General features: G+C 44.0%; 2 protein-coding genes across 4 annotated transcripts; one reads left to right on the top strand and one right to left on the bottom strand.

Annotated features, from left to right (window-relative positions):
• The first annotated feature begins 56 nt into the window (after positions 1 to 56).
• wasb (WASP actin nucleation promoting factor b) lies at positions 57 to 4785 on the top strand. 2 transcript variants are annotated; one of them, XM_022187501.2, is made up of 11 exons: positions 57 to 353; positions 1194 to 1334; positions 1498 to 1584; positions 1737 to 1833; positions 2709 to 2738; positions 2846 to 2881; positions 2990 to 3185; positions 3308 to 3486; positions 3608 to 4191; positions 4338 to 4449; positions 4544 to 4785. In XM_022187501.2, the coding sequence occupies exons 1-11, from the start codon at positions 252 to 254 to the stop codon at positions 4600 to 4602; spliced, it is 1623 nt and encodes a 540-aa protein (XP_022043193.1). In that variant the 5' UTR covers positions 57 to 251; the 3' UTR covers positions 4603 to 4785. The 2 variants fall into 2 exon arrangements, with proteins under 2 accessions (XP_022043193.1, XP_022043199.1); XM_022187507.2 differs by having other exon boundaries at positions 60 to 346.
• On the bottom strand, positions 4767 to 15757 carry LOC110945897 (semaphorin-3F-like). 2 transcript variants are annotated; one of them, XM_022187491.2, is made up of 18 exons: positions 15212 to 15752; positions 13319 to 13455; positions 10234 to 10394; positions 10059 to 10121; positions 9832 to 9951; positions 9538 to 9631; positions 9318 to 9437; positions 9053 to 9198; positions 8832 to 8946; positions 8657 to 8726; positions 8364 to 8508; positions 8001 to 8223; positions 7824 to 7912; positions 7335 to 7376; positions 7068 to 7225; positions 6925 to 6992; positions 6704 to 6831; positions 4767 to 6228 (listed from the first exon to the last, which is right to left on the bottom strand). In XM_022187491.2, exons 2-18 carry the CDS (start codon positions 13428 to 13430, stop codon positions 5848 to 5850), a joined length of 2235 nt encoding a protein of 744 aa, XP_022043183.1. In that variant the 5' UTR covers positions 13431 to 13455; positions 15212 to 15752; the 3' UTR covers positions 4767 to 5847. The 2 variants fall into 2 exon arrangements, with proteins under 2 accessions (XP_022043183.1, XP_022043177.1); XM_022187485.2 differs by having other exon boundaries at positions 6925 to 7225; positions 15212 to 15757.
• Between the last annotated feature and the right edge of the window lie 2919 nt (positions 15758 to 18676).

Below are 18676 nucleotides of genomic sequence, written 5' to 3'. Positions count from 1 at the left end.
TGAGTTGCCTCCTCCTGAAAATGGAAGTAACACATTCGTTTGTGCTCGTCGTCTGAGTGAAAGAAGAAAAGTGGGGGTTAGAGAAGTGTGGTTGTCCGTTTCCTGCTTTGAGCTGGTGTGTGCACAGAGCAGAACAGAGAAGAGAAACTTCCTTGACTGTAGAGCTGACTTCTGACAGAGTGGCGAGGACGCTTTTTCAAATGCTCAATGCAATTTAATTTGAGATAACCTGAGAGGTTTATGAGAGGACCATGAGCCGAGGATCTAAAAGTAAAACGGACAGCGTACCGAGCTCTCTGCTGAGCCTTCAGGAGAATGAGAAGGTGGAGGAGCTGCTGGGCAGAAGGTGTGCTGTAAGTTCTGAGCTGACCTGGGAGGGGATTGACCACTGTGGGACTGATAACCAATGTTCTGCTTCATCTGTCTTTACTTGTGGCAGTTCTGATAAGAGATTTTCTCTAAAACTGAAAGGACAATGTATACATGACAGCGCAGGATGTACTGACTGCTACATAAAACTTTCAAATTCAGTTTCCCTCAAAGAATTCTCTCTCTTGCTTTTAAACTGTAAATGTGTACAGTTAAGAGCTAAATGAGTTGAGGACCGTTGCCTCCTATATCTATCTCTGCTAACATCAGTGTTGAAGCTGCATCCTTTCCTCAACTGCCTTTTGTTAGTTTCTTATTTCATTTAAACTATTTCACTCCATTGGATAACCTGTATTTTCTTTTTAAAAATTATGTTCCTCGAGCAAATCTAATGTATGTCGACATAAATGCCGTTTAAAATACTAGCTGACATTAGGTCATCAAAAAGGAGGTAGCAGTAACAGGAAATGGTGGCTGAACCATTTCTTCCTCTGCTGTCAGAATTAGATACTCTTAACAGTTTACTCTAACAGTAGAGCAGAAGTTGCTTTGTTTCTGACTCCCCTCTGAGGTAAACACTCTGTAGCTGTAGCTGACTGGTATAACAGCAAAACACTAGACTACCACAGGCTGCTGATTTCAATCATTTAAACAGTTGCTGATGGAAAAAAAAGAGCATCACAAGACTTTAGGAGCTTATCTGAGTAAATGAAAGCAATGAGGAAGTTAATCTTCCCCGTGAAACTGGAAATTTACATGTGAACTGTAATAAAGTGCTCTCAAGTATCCTATCAGCACTGAACTGTTTTGTCTGTGTGTTTTAGTCCATGGCCACCGCAGTCGCACAGTTGTTCATGGCTCTGCCTCACAGTCCATCCGTGTGGAGCCTGCAGCACACTGGAGTGGTTTGCTTCGTCAAAGACAACCCTCAGCGCTCGTACTTCATCCGGATGTTTGATTTGAAGGTAACCTCCCAGATAATGCACCAGGAATCCTTGTAACAACACCCTTTTAGATGATGATCTAATTACTGAGAATATGTTGTCTATCTGAAGGCCATTAAACTATGACTCAAACATTACATGAGTAATACTGAGAGTCTGAGCTGTGAATGATGTTTTTCCACAGGCAGGGAGACTGGTTTGGGAGCAGGAGCTTTACAACCAGATTGTTTACTCCTCACCACAGCCGTTCTTTCATACCTTCCCTGCAGATGTAAGCACACCCTTATTTGAACCCCTGCAGGCACTTCTAGCTGTGACGCAAGGGTTTTTTTTTAAATTATCATTGTAGGTCACAGATGGTCATCAAGCGCTGTTGAAGAGACGCTTGTGTTTGATCTCTGTTGCACTTACTGCACAATGTAGGACTGTCAAGTGGGGCTGAACTTCTGTGAGCGACAGGAAGCAGAGGCCTTCCAAAACGCTGTCGAGGAGAAAATCAACCAGAGAAACAACCGTCAAGGTCAGTGAGGGTACAGCCTCCACTTTGATGAACATTTTTAGAGTTGGACAGCAAGAATAACATTTTTGAAATTATAGTGCATAATTGCAGTATCTTTCTGCATAGGCTATGTTCTTGTGTATTATTTGGACTGTGGAAAAACATTGTGGAAAACTGTTTAGATCAGCTTGAATAAGGCATATTTTTTTTGCTAAAGTCTTTATCTTTAAGTAGACCACTGCAGACATTGTATTCTTGAGATATTCTTTAAAATTCTTATAAATCCTGACAGACTGATTAAATATTGTTGAAAATTGTCTTAAAACATAAATGGCATGGCAGCTTATTGATTTGAAGGAGCCTGAAGTGGAAAGCAACTAAAAACATTTACTTATGTGCTGTACTTCTACTTAAATATTTCCATGTTGTGCTACTTTGTGCTTCTATTCCATTATATTTTAGAGGCAAATATTCAATTTTGTACTCCACTACATTTATTCAAAAGATTTAGTTAGTAGCTATTTTTTAATCAAATAATTAATATAAAACATACATCAAATAATAAATGAAGCTGCATTATTATAGGTTAAGGTATCTGGCAGTATATAAAATTATTAAAATAAGCTCCAGCATGATGCACATATCAATGGATCATAATTATAATCTAATAATATAAAATATAGGACTCTGAAAGTGGTCATACTGTATAAAGAGTACTTTTCCTTTAGGTGTTTGACGCTTATGTTGATCTTTATTTTGTACTCTTTTTTTTTTTTAAACAGTCTTTTTGCACTGCAATATTGCCACTTTTATTTACGTAAAGGTTCTAAATACCACTGACTTTAGCTGTGTAAATGTGCTCTGGTGCAAAATGGTTTCTCTCTTCCTATTTGCAGAAAAGAAACAGCGCCCTCTGCCGACCAATGGTGAGAAAGCACTAAGTTCAAGAACTGCATTTTTCTACTTTTAAACGGGTCGCAAACTATGAAGTTAAATGTGATTTTTTTTTCTCTCTCTTTTCCTGTCACTGTAGACAGAGGTTCTCTGCCTCGGCTCCCACCAGAAAAAGGTGCTTCACCTCATCATGTCTCCACTGTAACTTGATGCTGATGATGTTTTAAGTTCAATAATAAGAACATACTAACCAATATGTGCTCTGTGATTCCTCTAAAAACAGGATCTGGAGGGCCTGGTTCCTTCCACATGGCCACAGTGGATATCCAGAACCCAGATATCCAGTCTTCACGCTATCGCTCGATGCCTTCACCTGCTGCTACCTCAATTCTGTCTGGCAAAGGAAAAAAAGACAAAAAGAATAAGAAAAAGGGCCCCAAACTCTCTAAAGCAGATATAGGAGCACCCAGTGGGTTTAAGTGAGTGTATAAGTCAGTGAATGTATTTCTTTGATATCATGTAGTTAAGTTTGGATGTTATTTACAGAATATGTTTACAGAATAGCATTATATTGTTTCCATTTTTTTTTCCTTCCTCTCAGACATGTCTCTCATGTCGGCTTCGACCCCAACAACCTCGACCCTGACCTGTTGAAGCTTCTCTCTCAAGCTGGCATCGAGGAGGCTGACATGAAGGATGAACACACCTCCCAGCTTATCTATAATGTCATCGAGCAGTCAGGAGGCATGGAGGCGGTCAAAAGGGAGGTAAACAGAGGAGGTGAGAGTCACGCTGCATTACTTTTAATCTATTTAGCAGTCCGACTGCTCCACACAGGCTCATGTCATGCTGTAAAGCCTGGACTGAGCTGTGGTGTTCATCTTGTTCCGTTGCATCACAGCTGCTGGACCTCCGCCACCTCCACCTGGCAGACAGGGACCCCTGCCTCCTCTGCCGGGCTCCGGTCCCTCTGCTCCGACCCCTCCACCCCCACGAGGCCGCTCTGGCCCCCTGCCTCCCATCCCTGGCCAGTCACAGCGAGGACCCCCGTCCCACCAGCCTCCTCCACCACGTGGAGGCGTACCACCCCCACCTCCAACAAGCCGAGGCGGCCCTCCACCACCGCCGCCACCGGCACACTCATCACCTTCTCATTTCTCTTCACCACCATCCTCCAGACCTCATGGCTCGTCCTCCATGTCCTCCCACAACCTGCCTCCTCCTCCTCCGCCGAGCCAACAGCGCTCTACAAGTTTCCCACCTCCTCCTGTCCCATCTACACCCAGCAGAGGAGGAGGAGGAGGAGGAGGAGGCCCGCCACCTCCACCTCCTCCTCCTCCACCTCCCCCTGCTCAAACAGCCTTCCCACCTCCTCCTCCTCCTGTCTCTGGAGGACTTCCACCACCTCCTCCATCATCCGTTGGAGGAGGAGACAGCAGAGGAGCTTTGCTCGATCAGATCCGACTGGGAAAGAAGCTCAGAAATGTAAAGCAACTTGTTTTTCCTTAAGAGTATATTATAAATGCAAAGTTTTTTTGATTGTCATGCTGTCATGTGTCATATTTAAAAGCATGTTTGGACATTTTTAGGAGATTATAAACCTTGTCTTCCTTTCCTGCCGTGTCTTGCAGGTGACAGACACTCCTGATTCAGCTCCACCTACACCATCAGACTCAGGCGAGGGCATCGTTGGCGCTCTCATGATGGTCATGCAGAAGAGGAGCAAAGTCATCCATTCATCTGGTAAATATCAGAATACCAGCTCCGTCTCTTCACATGTGATATATGAGCTGTACCATGATGGTGATAAAACCTTTATATTTGTTCCGTTCTTCAGGTGAAAGCGAAGATGAAGGCGGAGATGACGACGATGACGACGACGAGTGGGATGACTGATGTGTTTGTGATTTTTAGTTTTAACCTCTGAACTGCAACACTGTTCCGTGAGAAGATCTGCTGCACATTCAATATGTGCAAACTTGAGTCATGTAAGTGAGAAAGTGTATAGGCGATTAAGTAAATAAACAAGAATTTCAATATACAAAACTGGAAAGAACAAATTCATGAGAAATCTGAGATGTTTTTATAGAGGTTACAACATTTCCAGTTTAGGGTTCTTTTGCATGACAACACATAGCAGTGTGTTTCTCACTGTGAAGGTGAATGGTGGCTCTGACTGGAAAACAGCTTGTTCGTTGTGCTTCCTTTAAAAAGAGTAATTTAAAAAAAATCTGTAAATGTAGCTTATGACTGAACATCAACAAACAATACTAAATCTGAGCCAGTTTCATTCCCATTTTTATAACATAAAAAACTTAGGTTCCTGTATCATTTTCTCATACATCTGTGCAAAGATCCCCAAATTCCCTCGAACACCACCACCGACAAAGTGCATAACTGGAAGAACACTGTACGCTATACATATCTTCAATACTCACATACGCTAGATCACTAAAGCACAGGACAGAACGGGCGTCATTGCATGACAACATCCAATGGAATTAGCTTAACAGAATACATTACACCTTACAAACATCATAACACACCGAGGTCGGAAACAGTAAAATGTACAACTTGCAACAAACAACAACAACAGTACGCATGCAAAATATGCATTTATGTCATCATATTATCTTCATACAATACAAGAGTAATCCATATCATGGCCATATATATTATATTCACAATCAATATATTACATTTTCTGTTTCAAGATACTTAAAAGAGACCATACCTGTGTTTTTGCATGTTGGAGCCCGTTAACTATACGTTGCATACACTTTACATCAGTCTGCCTTTTTCCAGAACAACACCAAGTTTGCGTGAGTTAAGTGATCGATCCCAATGTGCAGTCTTTGTTCTTTTTCACCACAGTAACGTTACAGTTGCGTGGCAATTACGGCCGTGTTTCGAAAACCAGAGATGCATATTATTTAGAATGTGGTCATCAGTAGTGTAAAATATATTTAATATGTCTTTACTGGACTGACACTTGCAAAACCACCAATATAGTACTTTAACGACAGAATGACAGCAGCCTCACCTGCCTGATGAATGGAAGTGACACCCAACGCGTGTCAAAACTAAAAGTCCACCATAAAGTCCAGACAGGCCAGTGTTGGACAGTGCTGTGCCTGTCCTCTAGCCGAGGCCTTGGTCCTGGCTTTCTGTGTGCCTGCGGCTGGTCCTCTTGCGCTGCTGCTGCTGCTGCTGCTTGGGGCTGAGTTGTTCCCAGTAGGACTGGCAGTATTGGTTAATGAGTCTGATCTCAGGTGGGAAAGGTGTGGAGAGGAGGGACGGCTGAGGGTAAGGCCCCGCCTGGCGAGTTTTTGGCTCTTCGTCCTCATCTTGAGCAGTGAGAGCTAAAACGATGTCTCGATCGAGGATACGCAAAGCCACGCGGGCCACTGTGTGTTTAAAGTTGTTTTCCGTGGCGAGGCAGTGGTAGAGCCCAGCGTCTGACTGGTTCAGAGACTTCAGAAGGACACCATGGTTGGTCTTCAGAACTCCCACACGGTTGAGCTGCAAAAAAAAAGGAATGAAAGAGCTTGAAAGTCCAAAAGAAACAGCTAAATATTTACATTTGTGTCTTTATTATAGGTAATAGAAAAATAAATTGTTTGCAGAATACACTTATTTGCTTTCCTGCTGAAGTTGAGATGAGAAAATAGAAATCTGTCTGTCTGGTGAGTAAGAAACCACAGCCAGCTGCTTGTATGTTCAGTTTAGATTAAAATGTGCAGACTAGCTTGGAATAAAAGGTTACGTCAGAAACAAACGTTTACTGATTAAGATGTAATATCTGGTTTGTGTGTAAATAAAAACTGTGCTTTACAGGATTATGTGCTGGACAGTATCTTTGTATTTACAGGACAGACATGATAGTGCTCTTGAGCTTCTCTCATCTAACTCTGAGCTAGAAAGAAAAGAAGATTAGTTCCCAAAATTGTCCAACGATTCCATTTATATTTTGCAAAATTTGATTTCTCTTCCTCACCACTTTCCTCTTTCCCTCCCTCTGAAAGAGCCACTTGACAGTGGCCTGGGGAGACCGAGGCTGACACTCCAGGAAGGTGCTGCTGCCCTCCACCCCAAACTGCACTGTCTCTCTCAGACGCTTTTCCACTGCACATGTAGACAGAAAATTAGTCATGAAAACTGCCTATAACATAAAAAGTTGAAGTGTGTGATCAGTAACACATAAAAAAACTGCCTCACCTTTAGCGTTAAAGCCTCTGCACTGCCTCAGTGGATCACCATGTTTAACATCCTGTCTTCTGCTCCTCCTATGACACAAATCAGAATTAAAGTTGAGATGGAATTGACACATTCTTACTTTATTGTCTAGAAACATTTCAGACCTCTTGGTCGAAGGGGTGAAGGCAGAGCAGCTTTCTCCATCCCAGGCACAGTAGGGGTCCCGGGCCAGACAGCAGTCGGAGCAGGCCCTGCCGTACACACCACAGCGGTGCAGCGACACCTGGGTTAGCCCCGCGTCCGATGATACGTACAGTTGTTGCTGTGGTGACAAAAGTGAAACAAGTTAAACTCAGTGAGGTTGTGAATAACCAGCTTCAATACATGCAGTGGAATGTGTATTGCACAGTCTGTAGGAACAAGGCACTTACTCTTTTAGATGATATCTTCATTGTTTTGACTGGAGCTCTGGTCTGTAAATTAACAAACAGCAAATTTTTTAAAATCTTTCAGAATATTGTATTACAAGTCTTTTCAGTACCAAGTAGTTAACCCTTGTGTTGTCCTGCAGGTCAAAATTGACCTGTTTTAAAGTTTGAAAATGTGGGAAAAAAATGTTTTCACAGTGAAACTTCTGATGGCCATATTTTCAACATTTTTGAGAAATCTTTGAACAGTTTGACAAGTTTTATTGATATATATGTAATCATTTTAGACATTTTTAGGATTGGAATATTTTTATTCACTTTTGGAAAATATTTACAATAATCTTCTTACCAAATCTGGGGGAATTTTTTTTTCCTGAAGGGTTTTTTTCAGGCATTTGGGTATTTTTTTGCTGAACTTTTTGATTTTTTTCAGACAAGGAAACAACATTTTTTGTTGCCTGTAAATGAAGACAACAGGAGGTTTTAACATACCCGAAAAACCTCCACTTCCTCCAGTGTCAGTTCCTCCATGCTGGTTGGGTCTTTAGGCAGGACTATGACTTTTTGCACAGTGCCTCGATCTAAAAGTGAAATAAATTACAATTATCACCTACAGTTCTTTTGAAAAAAAAATCCTTCAAGCAGGCTTCAACCCTGCAGCTGCCTCACCTGTCCCCAGGAAGAGAACCTCGTAGCGTCCATCCACAGCATCCACCTGATCCACCACCAGAGCAGTGAAACGGTAGTCCACCCCGGTTCTCACCACCAGAGGGCGCCGATGGATCGGATAAACTGGGTGAAACATGAGGGGATGGGCTCTGATGAAATTCACAGCCTCATCTGAGAAGTTCTTGGAGGATCGGATACCAGGAGTGAAGGTTCCTCCTGGACACTGGATGGGAAACAGAAAGTGGTGGAATTTGTGTGTGTGTATTTGTTCTAATCATATGTCAACTTTCTTTTTGATGCAGATTTCAATGTCAGGGATTTATTTGAGTCTATGACTTGAGACACAACATGATTGAAACCTACTGTTCCAGGTCGAGGATAAGGGATCTTGCCAGTGTATTCTGTCCATTGGTAATTATGTCCGTGTTTGTGAGCAAATGGTCCGTTGAAAACATTGCGGATATCAGCCATCGAGTACACGCAAACTGCTGAGCCTTTGAACACAGAGCTGGAGCACAAACAGACAATTAAGGTGAGAGTTAGAAGACAGCGTGCACCCAACCCATGAAATTAAAGTGTGAATTAACCACAAAAATGTGTGAAGAAAAAACAGAGTTAATGAGGTTGAGTGAACCACGCCTCCAAGAATGACTTACCCTGCGGTGGTGAAGAGAGCGTACACCATGGGGTTTCTTTCATCCTGCGTTGGCTGAATAAAGACGTCCCCTGCAAGAGGAACGATATGCAAATCAATAACACAAAGCAAGTCAAAGGGCTTGCAATTACAATGCAATCAGTTCAGACGCGGTGCTTGTTTTATGACGACTTTACGTAGTTCATCAAATCGTGTCTCCACTCCATCTTCTCCTATCACCGAGCAGATGAGACGAGCCTTCAGGAACGTGGTCCAGCGGTTCACCAGGGACTTCTGCCCTCCTTCATCATTCTAGACAGCAGAGAAATTAGGTCATGATTCAATATGTGCAACGCGTTTCTTATCACAAGGTATGGCGCATATATTTCCACATTGCGTACAGTGTGCTTGGACTCACCAGACACACTCTTCCCACCCGGGCTAAAACGGTGGGACTCGCCCCGCCGCTCGAGTCTAGACTCTTCTCACGGAAAAAGAAGTAAAGTTTGTCGTCGTTCTTTTCTGCACTGTCAGGGATCTGCTGGATCTGAATAAACACAGGCTCTAGAGGATAAAAACACACGAGCAGAGGGAGGATTGAGACAAGTGGTTGTCAGATAAAATGAGAGGAACCATAACATGTAATCTTCAACGTTTACCTCCTCACACCCTCACTTACTCACCGTTGAGCCACCTGGAGTCGTACTGCTCTGTCCTGATTGCTGTTCTCCCTCCCATGGTCCTAAACACAGCAGCATCTGTACTCATGAAGTCGATATGAACCCCTGCATACAGGTTATTATCTGCAGAAGTGGGACAAAAAGAGAACAAAGCGGTGAAATGTTGGTAGTTTAAGGAATGTGACACAAATTTTATTCTGTCTGTAAATCAAACATGTCTCACTGATCAGAACCGCCACGTTCTCCTGTTTGGGATCGTAGGAACATTTTCCCTTCCCTGAATCCACATACCCAGGGACCAGTCGAAACAGGTAGTCCTGCAGAGGCAGATTAAACAGGAAGTATGTGTAAAAATAGGACGCTAACATGTCACAAGGGAACATGGGAAAATCATAAACAAATCAGTGTCCTAGTTTGTAGTCCTGAAATATTTATCAGGACAAAGCTTTCCAGGTCTACTGCTGGGGGACTTCAGCTGTAAGATCCCACTTGGGGGTACTGTAATTGTCTGGTTCACCTCTGCCCTCCAACCTCGGTTGATGAATGTGCAGATGGGTTGGTACGCCCCCGTTCCACAGGTGTAGAGGTGGGTGCGGTTCCACGGCTCTATCAGCCGCACAAAGTTGGCACATTCACCCTGGACAAAAGGAGAGCAAGACAAATGGAATTCAAACAACGTTGCCCCGTCTTGAAAGCCGAAGCCTCCGATTTTTGAAAGAGCAGGATGTAAACACATGATCCCACCTGTCTCCCCTTTCCTGTCATCTGACATTCTCCCTTTCTCTTAGCAGATGCTGGCCAATGGATCTGTGTTCAAAAACACCCCAAAATTGTGAATTATTAGGGATTTAGAGGCTTAATACCACACAGCAAATAGCAGACTGGATTTACGAAGCAAGCTGCTGGAATGTGTACGCACTATAAGTGGCTCCTTGTTGACATTGTGCATGTCCAGAGCCACCAGGTACTCCCGGCTGCCCAAGTACAGACGGCCCTGATCCTGGTCCATCAGGAGGATTCGGTAGTCGCTGGTGTTGAAGGAGAAGCTGAAGGGTCGTGCTGCTCTTGTGTCCATGAGTTCTGTACAGAAAGTGTTGTCATTTTGTTAAAAAATACAAAAGAAAACCAACAGCGAAGCTAGCAAACCTCTCACATCTTTTCACATGATTCCCTTTATGACTTTAACACATTTCATTACTGACTTGGATGAACTTGTGGTCCTTTAAACAACACCTCTCAGTGGAAAATGTGTGTCACTGATTAAATATAACTCAACCTAGAGCATTTTAAGAAACATATTCGCTTTTAAGATCTCAATATTTTATGTGTCCCGGCTGCCTGATTGAGTTTAAGGCGCTGCATGCCCTTTGGAGTTAGACGAAAAAGCAGGTCCCTTAGGAAACACGGTCAGTGGAACTCGCAGCTAATTCTCAAGATCAGGTTGGTGTTCAGCAGAGCATAACCTGTTAAGACATGCTGTGGTGGAAAATGTTTCTCGTTTTTTTGTTCTCCTGAAAGCTTTGATTGAACAATTTTCATCTGCTGCGAGACAAATGGACTCTGAGCAGCACTCTGCCTGTGAACACTCGTTTCCATTATTCCATCCAGCAATTTAATGCATGAGTTTAAACACAGAAGGAGCCACACATACATACACACACACACACACACACACACACACACATCTGTGGCATGTGCAGAATATTGACTGCCATATGTGCACACTGGGACATGGCGGAGACATGTCAAAGACAGCAGGCTTATATAATGACAAATGTTCGCAGAGACCCTCAGAAGCGGGCTTACAGGGATTCAAGAGGAGGCAGAATCTTTATTTACATCAAAGTGCCTGCCATCTTCCGTTGGAGGCCAGTGTTAACAGGATGCAGTCAAGGTGCCACTAAAATAAGCTATGCAATCGGATCTCCAGACAACACGGGATGGAGTCACAGAGGTGGGACGAGGTCCGGTTCTGTTCCCGGGAGGTAAACACAGGATAACAAGGCTCTGGCCGAGCTCCACTGGGCCATAGTGGATTCACTGGACGGGCTAAATGTAGAAACACCACACCCCTATACATGTCTCCATTCTCCAAAAATAGCAAACAATGTACTGCCATCATCTGGTAAACATTCAGCAAACACTTATCCCCTGACAACATTCTGACACTGATAGGGAAACACTGGGAAGGACATACAATTGAAGTATGAAGCTACAGCTGGGCCACTATGAGCTCTCATGTTACAACTTGACAACATATTGTCACTGAGGCACTAATGACTACTGCCATTTAGTCCCAGACTTATCTCTAGTATGAACAAACTGGTGACAGCACGGCAGGGGCATGAGATTCTAAAACGTGGCTTCGGTTACACTGCGCATTTTGCTCTCTAGCAATGCTGACTAATTCTCTCAAATGAGCGTCAGTCGATCCCTTTGAAGTGTCTATAACTGACACAACTTCCAGCAGCAGAGGAAACAATACAAGGACTCTATTCTCTGCAGGCCTCCTGTACCCCAGAGTGTCACTTAGGCCGACTCATTCGCTCAGAAGAGTCACATGTCCTCCAGCCGCCCCGAAACCTCCTCCACAGGCGCCTCAGGGAACAAAGAGACTCGCTGTCACAAACAATGAACAATAAATCCTTGGAGTGGCAGAAAACAGTTGGCGAGTAAATCCAACATTTCTCCGTTTTGTTTGGTATTAAGGGGAAGGGTGAGTGAGGTTAGTGAATGTGGGTGCTTTATCGGTGAGACCTCACCAACGATCTAAAATTCAACACGTCTCGGCTGCTCTGAACAAGCGCCTGTGTATGAATAAGTTATGAAGAGCTCTGTGCAGATGTGAATTCCTTCATCTGAGAGGAACATGATCGAGCTCAAGACCAAACTTGTGTAATTGGTCAGACTGCTATTTTGTTCACCATGCTACAAAAACACATTGGTGCTTATAAGCTGTTTACTGAAAGGGGATTAGTGTTAAAGGTCATGTAAAAATGCACTGCAATTACTCTCTCAAGCCTCAGATGTAAGTGTGTCTCTGTACACCCTTACAGCTATCAACAGCATGTAGACAGCTGTTTTCAGTCTCACCAAATCATCCGAATTCAAAACAGCTCCGCATCTAAATTCCAACTGCCACTTGTTATCAACCACAGATCTCGCCGTCTAGCTCACCTCTAATCTGCCTCAGATGACTTTTGTTCGGATTGCACAAAATCGTTCTCATCGAATCGCTGCACTTTAACAAGATAAGCCACCGCGTTAACGCTGCCTGGACCTGACCTGCAAACCACAACGCTGTGACTCAGCTCCACATGAAAGCACGCAAGAGTGTTATAAATCTGATTCCCGCCTCTAATTCTCACCTGCGCATAGTTCAGGTGTGACGTGTTTGTGAGCATCCACGCATTGAGGTGACAACATGACAGGGATGCAGAAATAACTATAATCATCCTGCATTGTTTTCATCAAAGGTGTCCTCCACATATTTGTAACACGACTCTCTGCCATTACACTTAATGAGGACTGGAGTTGACTACATGGGAAAATCCCGAATGCCTCCAAAAAAGGCCTTAAAATCACTACCCGCCTCTTTTTGAATTCACACCCAGTGGCCCTTCTGAAATATCATTTTGCTTTTGCGATCAAATTTCAGGTGCTTCCTTTTTTGTGGCGTCATGTCAGACATCAAACCCAAAGAGGAGCTGACAGGTCAGGACATAGTGTGTGTGGGCTTTAGGGTGTGGACAAAAACTCTGCCAAAGGGCACTGCAAGTAACCAGCCACACGTAATATCCACCTTTTGTTTTCAGTGTTGCACTGTTTGACATGTGGCAGGAAGCAGCGTTCTTTACATGTGCATAAAAAGGAAACATAACCGCCGTGTGGGTGTGAGTTTGTGTGCATGAGAGTGATTCAGTGGGACAAACCGAACAAGCAAAATAAACTATTATGATAATCCTTACTGTCAGAGGAGTTTTAGTTAATCTGTATGAACTCACCTTTGAAGGAGAGGCGAACCCGTGGAGCAGACTGCTGCAGGCCCGAGCCTCTGTAAACACATAAGGCCAACAGGAGGAGTTGGGCTCCAGATGCTGTCATGGTAACAGCCATGCAGGTAGCCCACAGAGATCTAAATCTGGACGAAAGAAGAAAGAGGAATGAACTATTATTATAGAGTGCCCCATGAGAAATATGAGACAGAAAAAGAAGGAAGGACAGGCAAGATTCTCTCTCTCTCTCTCTTTCTCTGATCTCTCTGATCAGAAGTTTGGCCTGCAGCCTTCCAAGGCAAGGCGTATAGTTTGGCAGGAGAGAACAACGTCCAAATCTTCACACCTGCTCTGGAAAATATGACAGGCCTATTATTTATTTAAAGTGTAAATGTAGTGAGGTATGTGTCAGGACTGTATAAAAGCGCTTGCAGTCACTTGGAAAAAGTCTGAAGAAAAGCAGATTAACATCTTGCAGTGTGCACATTTTATTAAACATGTTACATTTTCTTGTGCATATATTTCGCTGGTGTTTTTCATTGAAGACTGTATAATAAAAGATGATGAAGATGCCCATCAATGATTCCCTCCGGCTCTCCCTCAGTCTTTCAACAAAGCCCGTCCACGTACCTCCAGAAGTTGACGAGTGAAATACATGACAGTTCAAAGAAACAGGTAGTCCTCGCTGAAACAATTTCTGACAGTTTAGGGGTGTTAAAACGTAGCCTAACTGTTAGACCTTAACTCAAGCATTCATTATGCATCTGCACTTTGCTGGAGAGGATCCCATATAAATTATGAATACTAAAAGCTGAGTCCATAACATCCATTAAATTGTCTCCCTGAAGGTGTGCTTTGCTCGGGCTATAAGCTATCCCGTGGGCTTTTTCTTTTTTCATGACATCCATGTAGCTGAGGCCTCCGGTGCACATGGTACAAGCCTGGAAATGAGGGGAGCTTTTAGGGAAGAGTTGTGGGTGTGATCGCACAAAAAAATGCTGATTGCTTTTGCTTTTTCCCCAATAACTCACGATTTTTGCGTGTGACACAAAATGCAACACATATGTTCCCATAAAAAAAGAAATCTGAACATTGTGATGAAATCACTGGCATGGTTACCATTTAGAAATCTGAAACAGAAGCTACTGGGAACACCTAACAGCCTTCCTGGCATCATCCTTATCTGCTCACCAGGGGGGTTGTGATTTCTGTTCCCTCTGTCAAACACTGTATATTAACTGCTAATAATACACCCCCAGACATGTGTTCAAAATTAGGCAAAATGACAGCGAGAAGAGAGCCTGTGTGACTTCAGAAATAAAAGCCTGTCAACAAATATGCCATTAATCATCTGGTCACTATTGAACATATGGTTACAGGCACATAATTGAATGCATGTATAAATGTCAATGAGCTGATGAATTTCTATCTGTGTATAATTTATGTCACATTCTTTACATTTATCCTGCTCTTATCCAAACAAAAAGAGTCAAATGTAAGTATTGGAAATCATAAAATACCTCAAATTCACCAAACAGGCATTATTAAACTACTAAATCATTGTATTGTGCCTGAGGGGCTTTCGGTAGTATTAAGTGATGGCCTGATTTCGAGGTATTTCCACGGTGGTTCTGTTGGTTTTCTGCGCAGGGTGGGAACAGGAGGAACAGATTAAAGTTCTGCTGTAATAATATATGGTTCCCCTTTAAGAAATAATTATAGGATTTTCTATAACCGAGTTCTTTTTTCAGCAGAGGAGTGTGCACTTACCTGTGAACTCAACATCCAGAAATAGGAACCGTACAAATGCGTGCGCTCCAGCCATCTACCAACGCAGAGCTACGCTACAGAGTAACCAAACGTGGGTTAAAAGTTAAACCAGAGGCAAGTTAAATGTCCTACCTTTGATTTCTGGCTCTTTCGGTCGCCGCTGTGCCTCTCAGATCCACTCAAACTTGCGGGATGTTACCGCTGCATTCCCTGCGTTTTGCGCTTCGGGAAACTGGGCTGGAAATTTTTCCCTTTCAGCGCGGCTATGCGCAGACAGAAAGCAATCCGATAGGTTTGAAAATCCCTTCCAGAGACGAAAAAAAAACTAATCAGTCGCTATTGACCGACGGTATTCTTCCAGGCAAAAAAGAGGAGAAAATCACACACACACACACACACGCAGCTGATCCCTGAACGCTGGTTCCACTTTTATCCAAAAGAAAAAGTTTACGCCTGGATGGCAGCACCCATCACCGTGATGTGGTCGAGATGTTGGTCCATGGATCCGTCAAAGGGGGAGTTTTTGGGGGGTGAGAATCAAGTGACCAGGTGCAGGTGTTGGGAGAGTGTGTGCCCTGCTGTCCTCTCCCTTCTGTTCTGCCCCCACCCAGCCTTCCCTCTCCTGTTGGCCCACAGCAGCATTGGACCAAACCTCTTGGTACACCATATGGGTATGATTAACCCTGTCACTGCTGGTGAGCTCAACACTGCTCCACTCTGCTGTAAACTGTTACTAATCTACGTCAATCCCACACTTTTCCTCTGGCAAAGCTTTGTTAGACTGAATAATTCAGTCAAACTGTTGGACTCTTTTTATAAAAGAGGCACCAGGGGGGCTGGGGACTATTCTTGTGCATGATGCAGGGGCTTAAATTTACTATTAAACACCGAAAGGCTGCTGGGACAATGTCACCATTACTCTTCAGCTCTACATGAGAGCCAGGTCAGCCGAAAAAGATTCCAGGGATTCCTTCCTGGCTGGCTCCAGCGCTCATGACAACAGTGACAAAGCAAGCAGAAGGTGGGGGGACTGGATGTAAAGGCCATCCATCCTTTTAACAGAGCCTTGAGAATGAAATTAAAACAGCTTTTACGACTTCTCTCATCATTACCGGCTTTGTGGATGAGCTCTGACGCAGTATGGGGCACCAAAGACACAAAAGCAGAGGGTGAGTGCTTTCTGAGGAGCAGTCCTGGAAGACAGTAAAATAAAATAAACACATGAGCCAGTGTGGCGTGTCAGTGTGCAAAAGGTCACAGAGGAGGGCAGCTCCTAGCAAACCTCGGACAGGTTTATTTTACACGTTTTGGAAATTATCTTTATTGCCCATACTCAGGGTTGATTCATCTTGTCTCAGAGCATGCGACCAGTGACTTTATCTGAAGTTGAGTGTCGGCCAGATGTGATGTAGGCGGCGGTGTGTCAGAATGTGTCCAGGAGGGAGTCTTTGTTTCCCGCCCCACAGGAGACATTGCTGTGTTTCCAGCTGAGGAAATGAGTCATGAGTGTGTTCCAAGTTCAGGTTTCCGTCTCCTCTCAGCTTTGTCCATGGACACCGGCACACTGACCAGCTCCCACCGCTTCATGAGCCCCCCTTTAACGTAATCTGTATCTTTCCCTGCATCATCCTGTGGTCTTATCTGACCGGCAAACACGCACCACTGCCTCAACTTGCTGAAAAGATAGCAGCAGCTCCTCACTCACCATAGAAGCAGGTATTTTCCCCTTGTGTACGTGTGCAGGCAATAGTAGCTCAGGAGGACTGCTACCTCTAACATGATGGATGGACTTTGTAACATGGAGACAGACAGTGTGGATTAGAAAACAACAGTAGCTGTTTTTCTAGTCCACAAAAAGCTCTGTCAAGAGGACCCTCTTGCCTAATGGATAGGTAATGTGAAATGTGAGGTAGACATTTATCCCTGTAGGCCAACCAAAAGCTCCGGATGAATCCTGGGCCCACAGACACATCAATCATGACTATTTCTAGGGGCAGAGTATTGTCCCCTTGAGGAAAAACAACCCATTATTTGGCCCTGGGATGGTCTTTCCTGCAGTATATTGATGAAGCGAATGGTGTTGGAACATGCCCGTAACTTAGAGACACATCCAGGCCATCAGCAGTAGGTTAGACTGCAGCAGCCCTGAGTGGAAATTACAGGGTAAAAGAAAATACAGGTACAATACAAACTGGGTTCATTGCACTATATTCAACCACAACACTTCTCACACAGCTTTACAAGCCTTCTAATTATTATCGTACAGGTCGGGGAAAAAATGTAAACATCAAAATGCAAGACAAGGGAACAGGTGCTGTGTGACATCCATGAATGTCACACACCAATGATTATCAAAGGAGAGCAACTTTGGAAAACATCTTTGACATGAAGGCCGCATACGTGGCGCGCATTCCAGCCGCAGCCTGCTCACCTCGTACTGAACTGGAAGTGAGGTGACTGCAGGCTTTCACTGAGAACACTGTACAGGCAGGCATATTGTAGCTGCAGCTTCCCCGAGATGGTGCAGGAGTCCAACATGCCACGTGTCCACCGGGCCAGCCAGCCACCATCTGCCTTGAACACAAGACTGGCACTCTCCCTTGCTATAAAATGCAGCTGGGAGAATCAACAGCTGTTGAAGAGGAGCTCTTTCCAAATAACAGGGGGTGTGTGTTTGAGAGGGAGGGAGGGTTACTGTACATGAAAAGAGGAACCTGAGGATGTGAGGCAGATGAGTGAAAGTACAGTCCTTGCGTCTTAAAAGGTAAATCTGTCAGCACTCTTGCAGAAGGCTTCGGTAATAGCTGGTTAATGGTTAAGTGTCCCAGTGAAATAACAGTCCAAAATGTTGTTTGTTTTCTGCAAAGCTCCATCTTAACCCCTATGACAGACATTGTTTGTGCTCAGAGAATCCGTGAAAGAAATCTACCATGCTGAAGAAAAAAAGTGAGAATGAGAGTGCATGTGGCTTTCACTTTGGCAGACAAATGTGTGTGCCCACATACATGTGTACAGTGTGTGCAGACACAGATGCACACACATGCACTCTCTGCTCTGCTGCTTGAATTTAAACGAAATTGATTTCTCTTATCTCCGTCCACACCCTTACTCTCTGCTCTCTTTTCACACATCCTTGAGACACCAGACTCCAGGTGAATTTCAATGTCAAAGACACGAAGGTAACGCAGGCGCTGCAATCTGTTCATTCTGTCAAGTTGTGTGTGTGTAGGTGTGCGCGTGCACTCGTGTGCGTGTGTCTACAGTATGTGCAGTGTGATTGGTGGGGGTTAGGCCTATTCATCTGTCTGGTGTGATCATGGCTCTCGGTAACTGGGCCTAGGCGTGAGTATGCACTCTGTGATCTCCCAGATAAGAGTCATCCATCTGCTGTGTGTATCTGTCAGGGCCCAGGCAGCTCCGCTTATCACTGCACTCATCCATTTCCTTCAATCATACTCAGTCTATTCTCTTCTCTCATCCTTCACTGTTTTCCCTTTTGCACAGTTCAAATGCTGTGCTCCATCTTGATTACCTGACAAGCAGACGATCACGCATACGCACATGATGGTGTGAAAAACCTGCAAGTCTGCATGTGAT

Source organism: Acanthochromis polyacanthus, chromosome 6 (genome assembly GCF_021347895.1).
Source record: "Acanthochromis polyacanthus isolate Apoly-LR-REF ecotype Palm Island chromosome 6, KAUST_Apoly_ChrSc, whole genome shotgun sequence".
NCBI lineage: Eukaryota > Metazoa > Chordata > Actinopteri > Pomacentridae > Acanthochromis > Acanthochromis polyacanthus.
This window is presented reverse-complemented; position numbering and strand designations above follow the sequence as displayed.

Bases quoted from the DNA above. Each gene is read 5' to 3' on its own strand.
- wasb (XM_022187501.2), top strand. From the start codon at position 252: ATGAGCCGAGGATCTAAAAGTAAAACGGACAGCGTACCGAGCTCTCTG. The intron at 1,335-1,497 runs GTAACCTCCCAG...GTTTTTCCACAG, and splicing joins TCCGGATGTTTGATTTGAAG to GCAGGGAGACTGGTTTGGGA. The intron at 3,186-3,307 runs GTGAGTGTATAA...CCTTCCTCTCAG, and splicing joins GGAGCACCCAGTGGGTTTAA to ACATGTCTCTCATGTCGGCT.
- LOC110945897 (XM_022187485.2), bottom strand. From the start codon at position 13,430: ATGGCTGTTACCATGACAGCATCTGGAGCCCAACTCCTCCTGTTGGCC. The intron at 9,438-9,537 runs GTGAGACATGTT...CCACTTCTGCAG, and splicing joins GAACGTGGCGGTTCTGATCA to ATAATAACCTGTATGCAGGG. The intron at 8,947-9,052 runs GTGAGTCCAAGC...TCTGCTGTCTAG, and splicing joins GGGTGGGAAGAGTGTGTCTG to AATGATGAAGGAGGGCAGAA.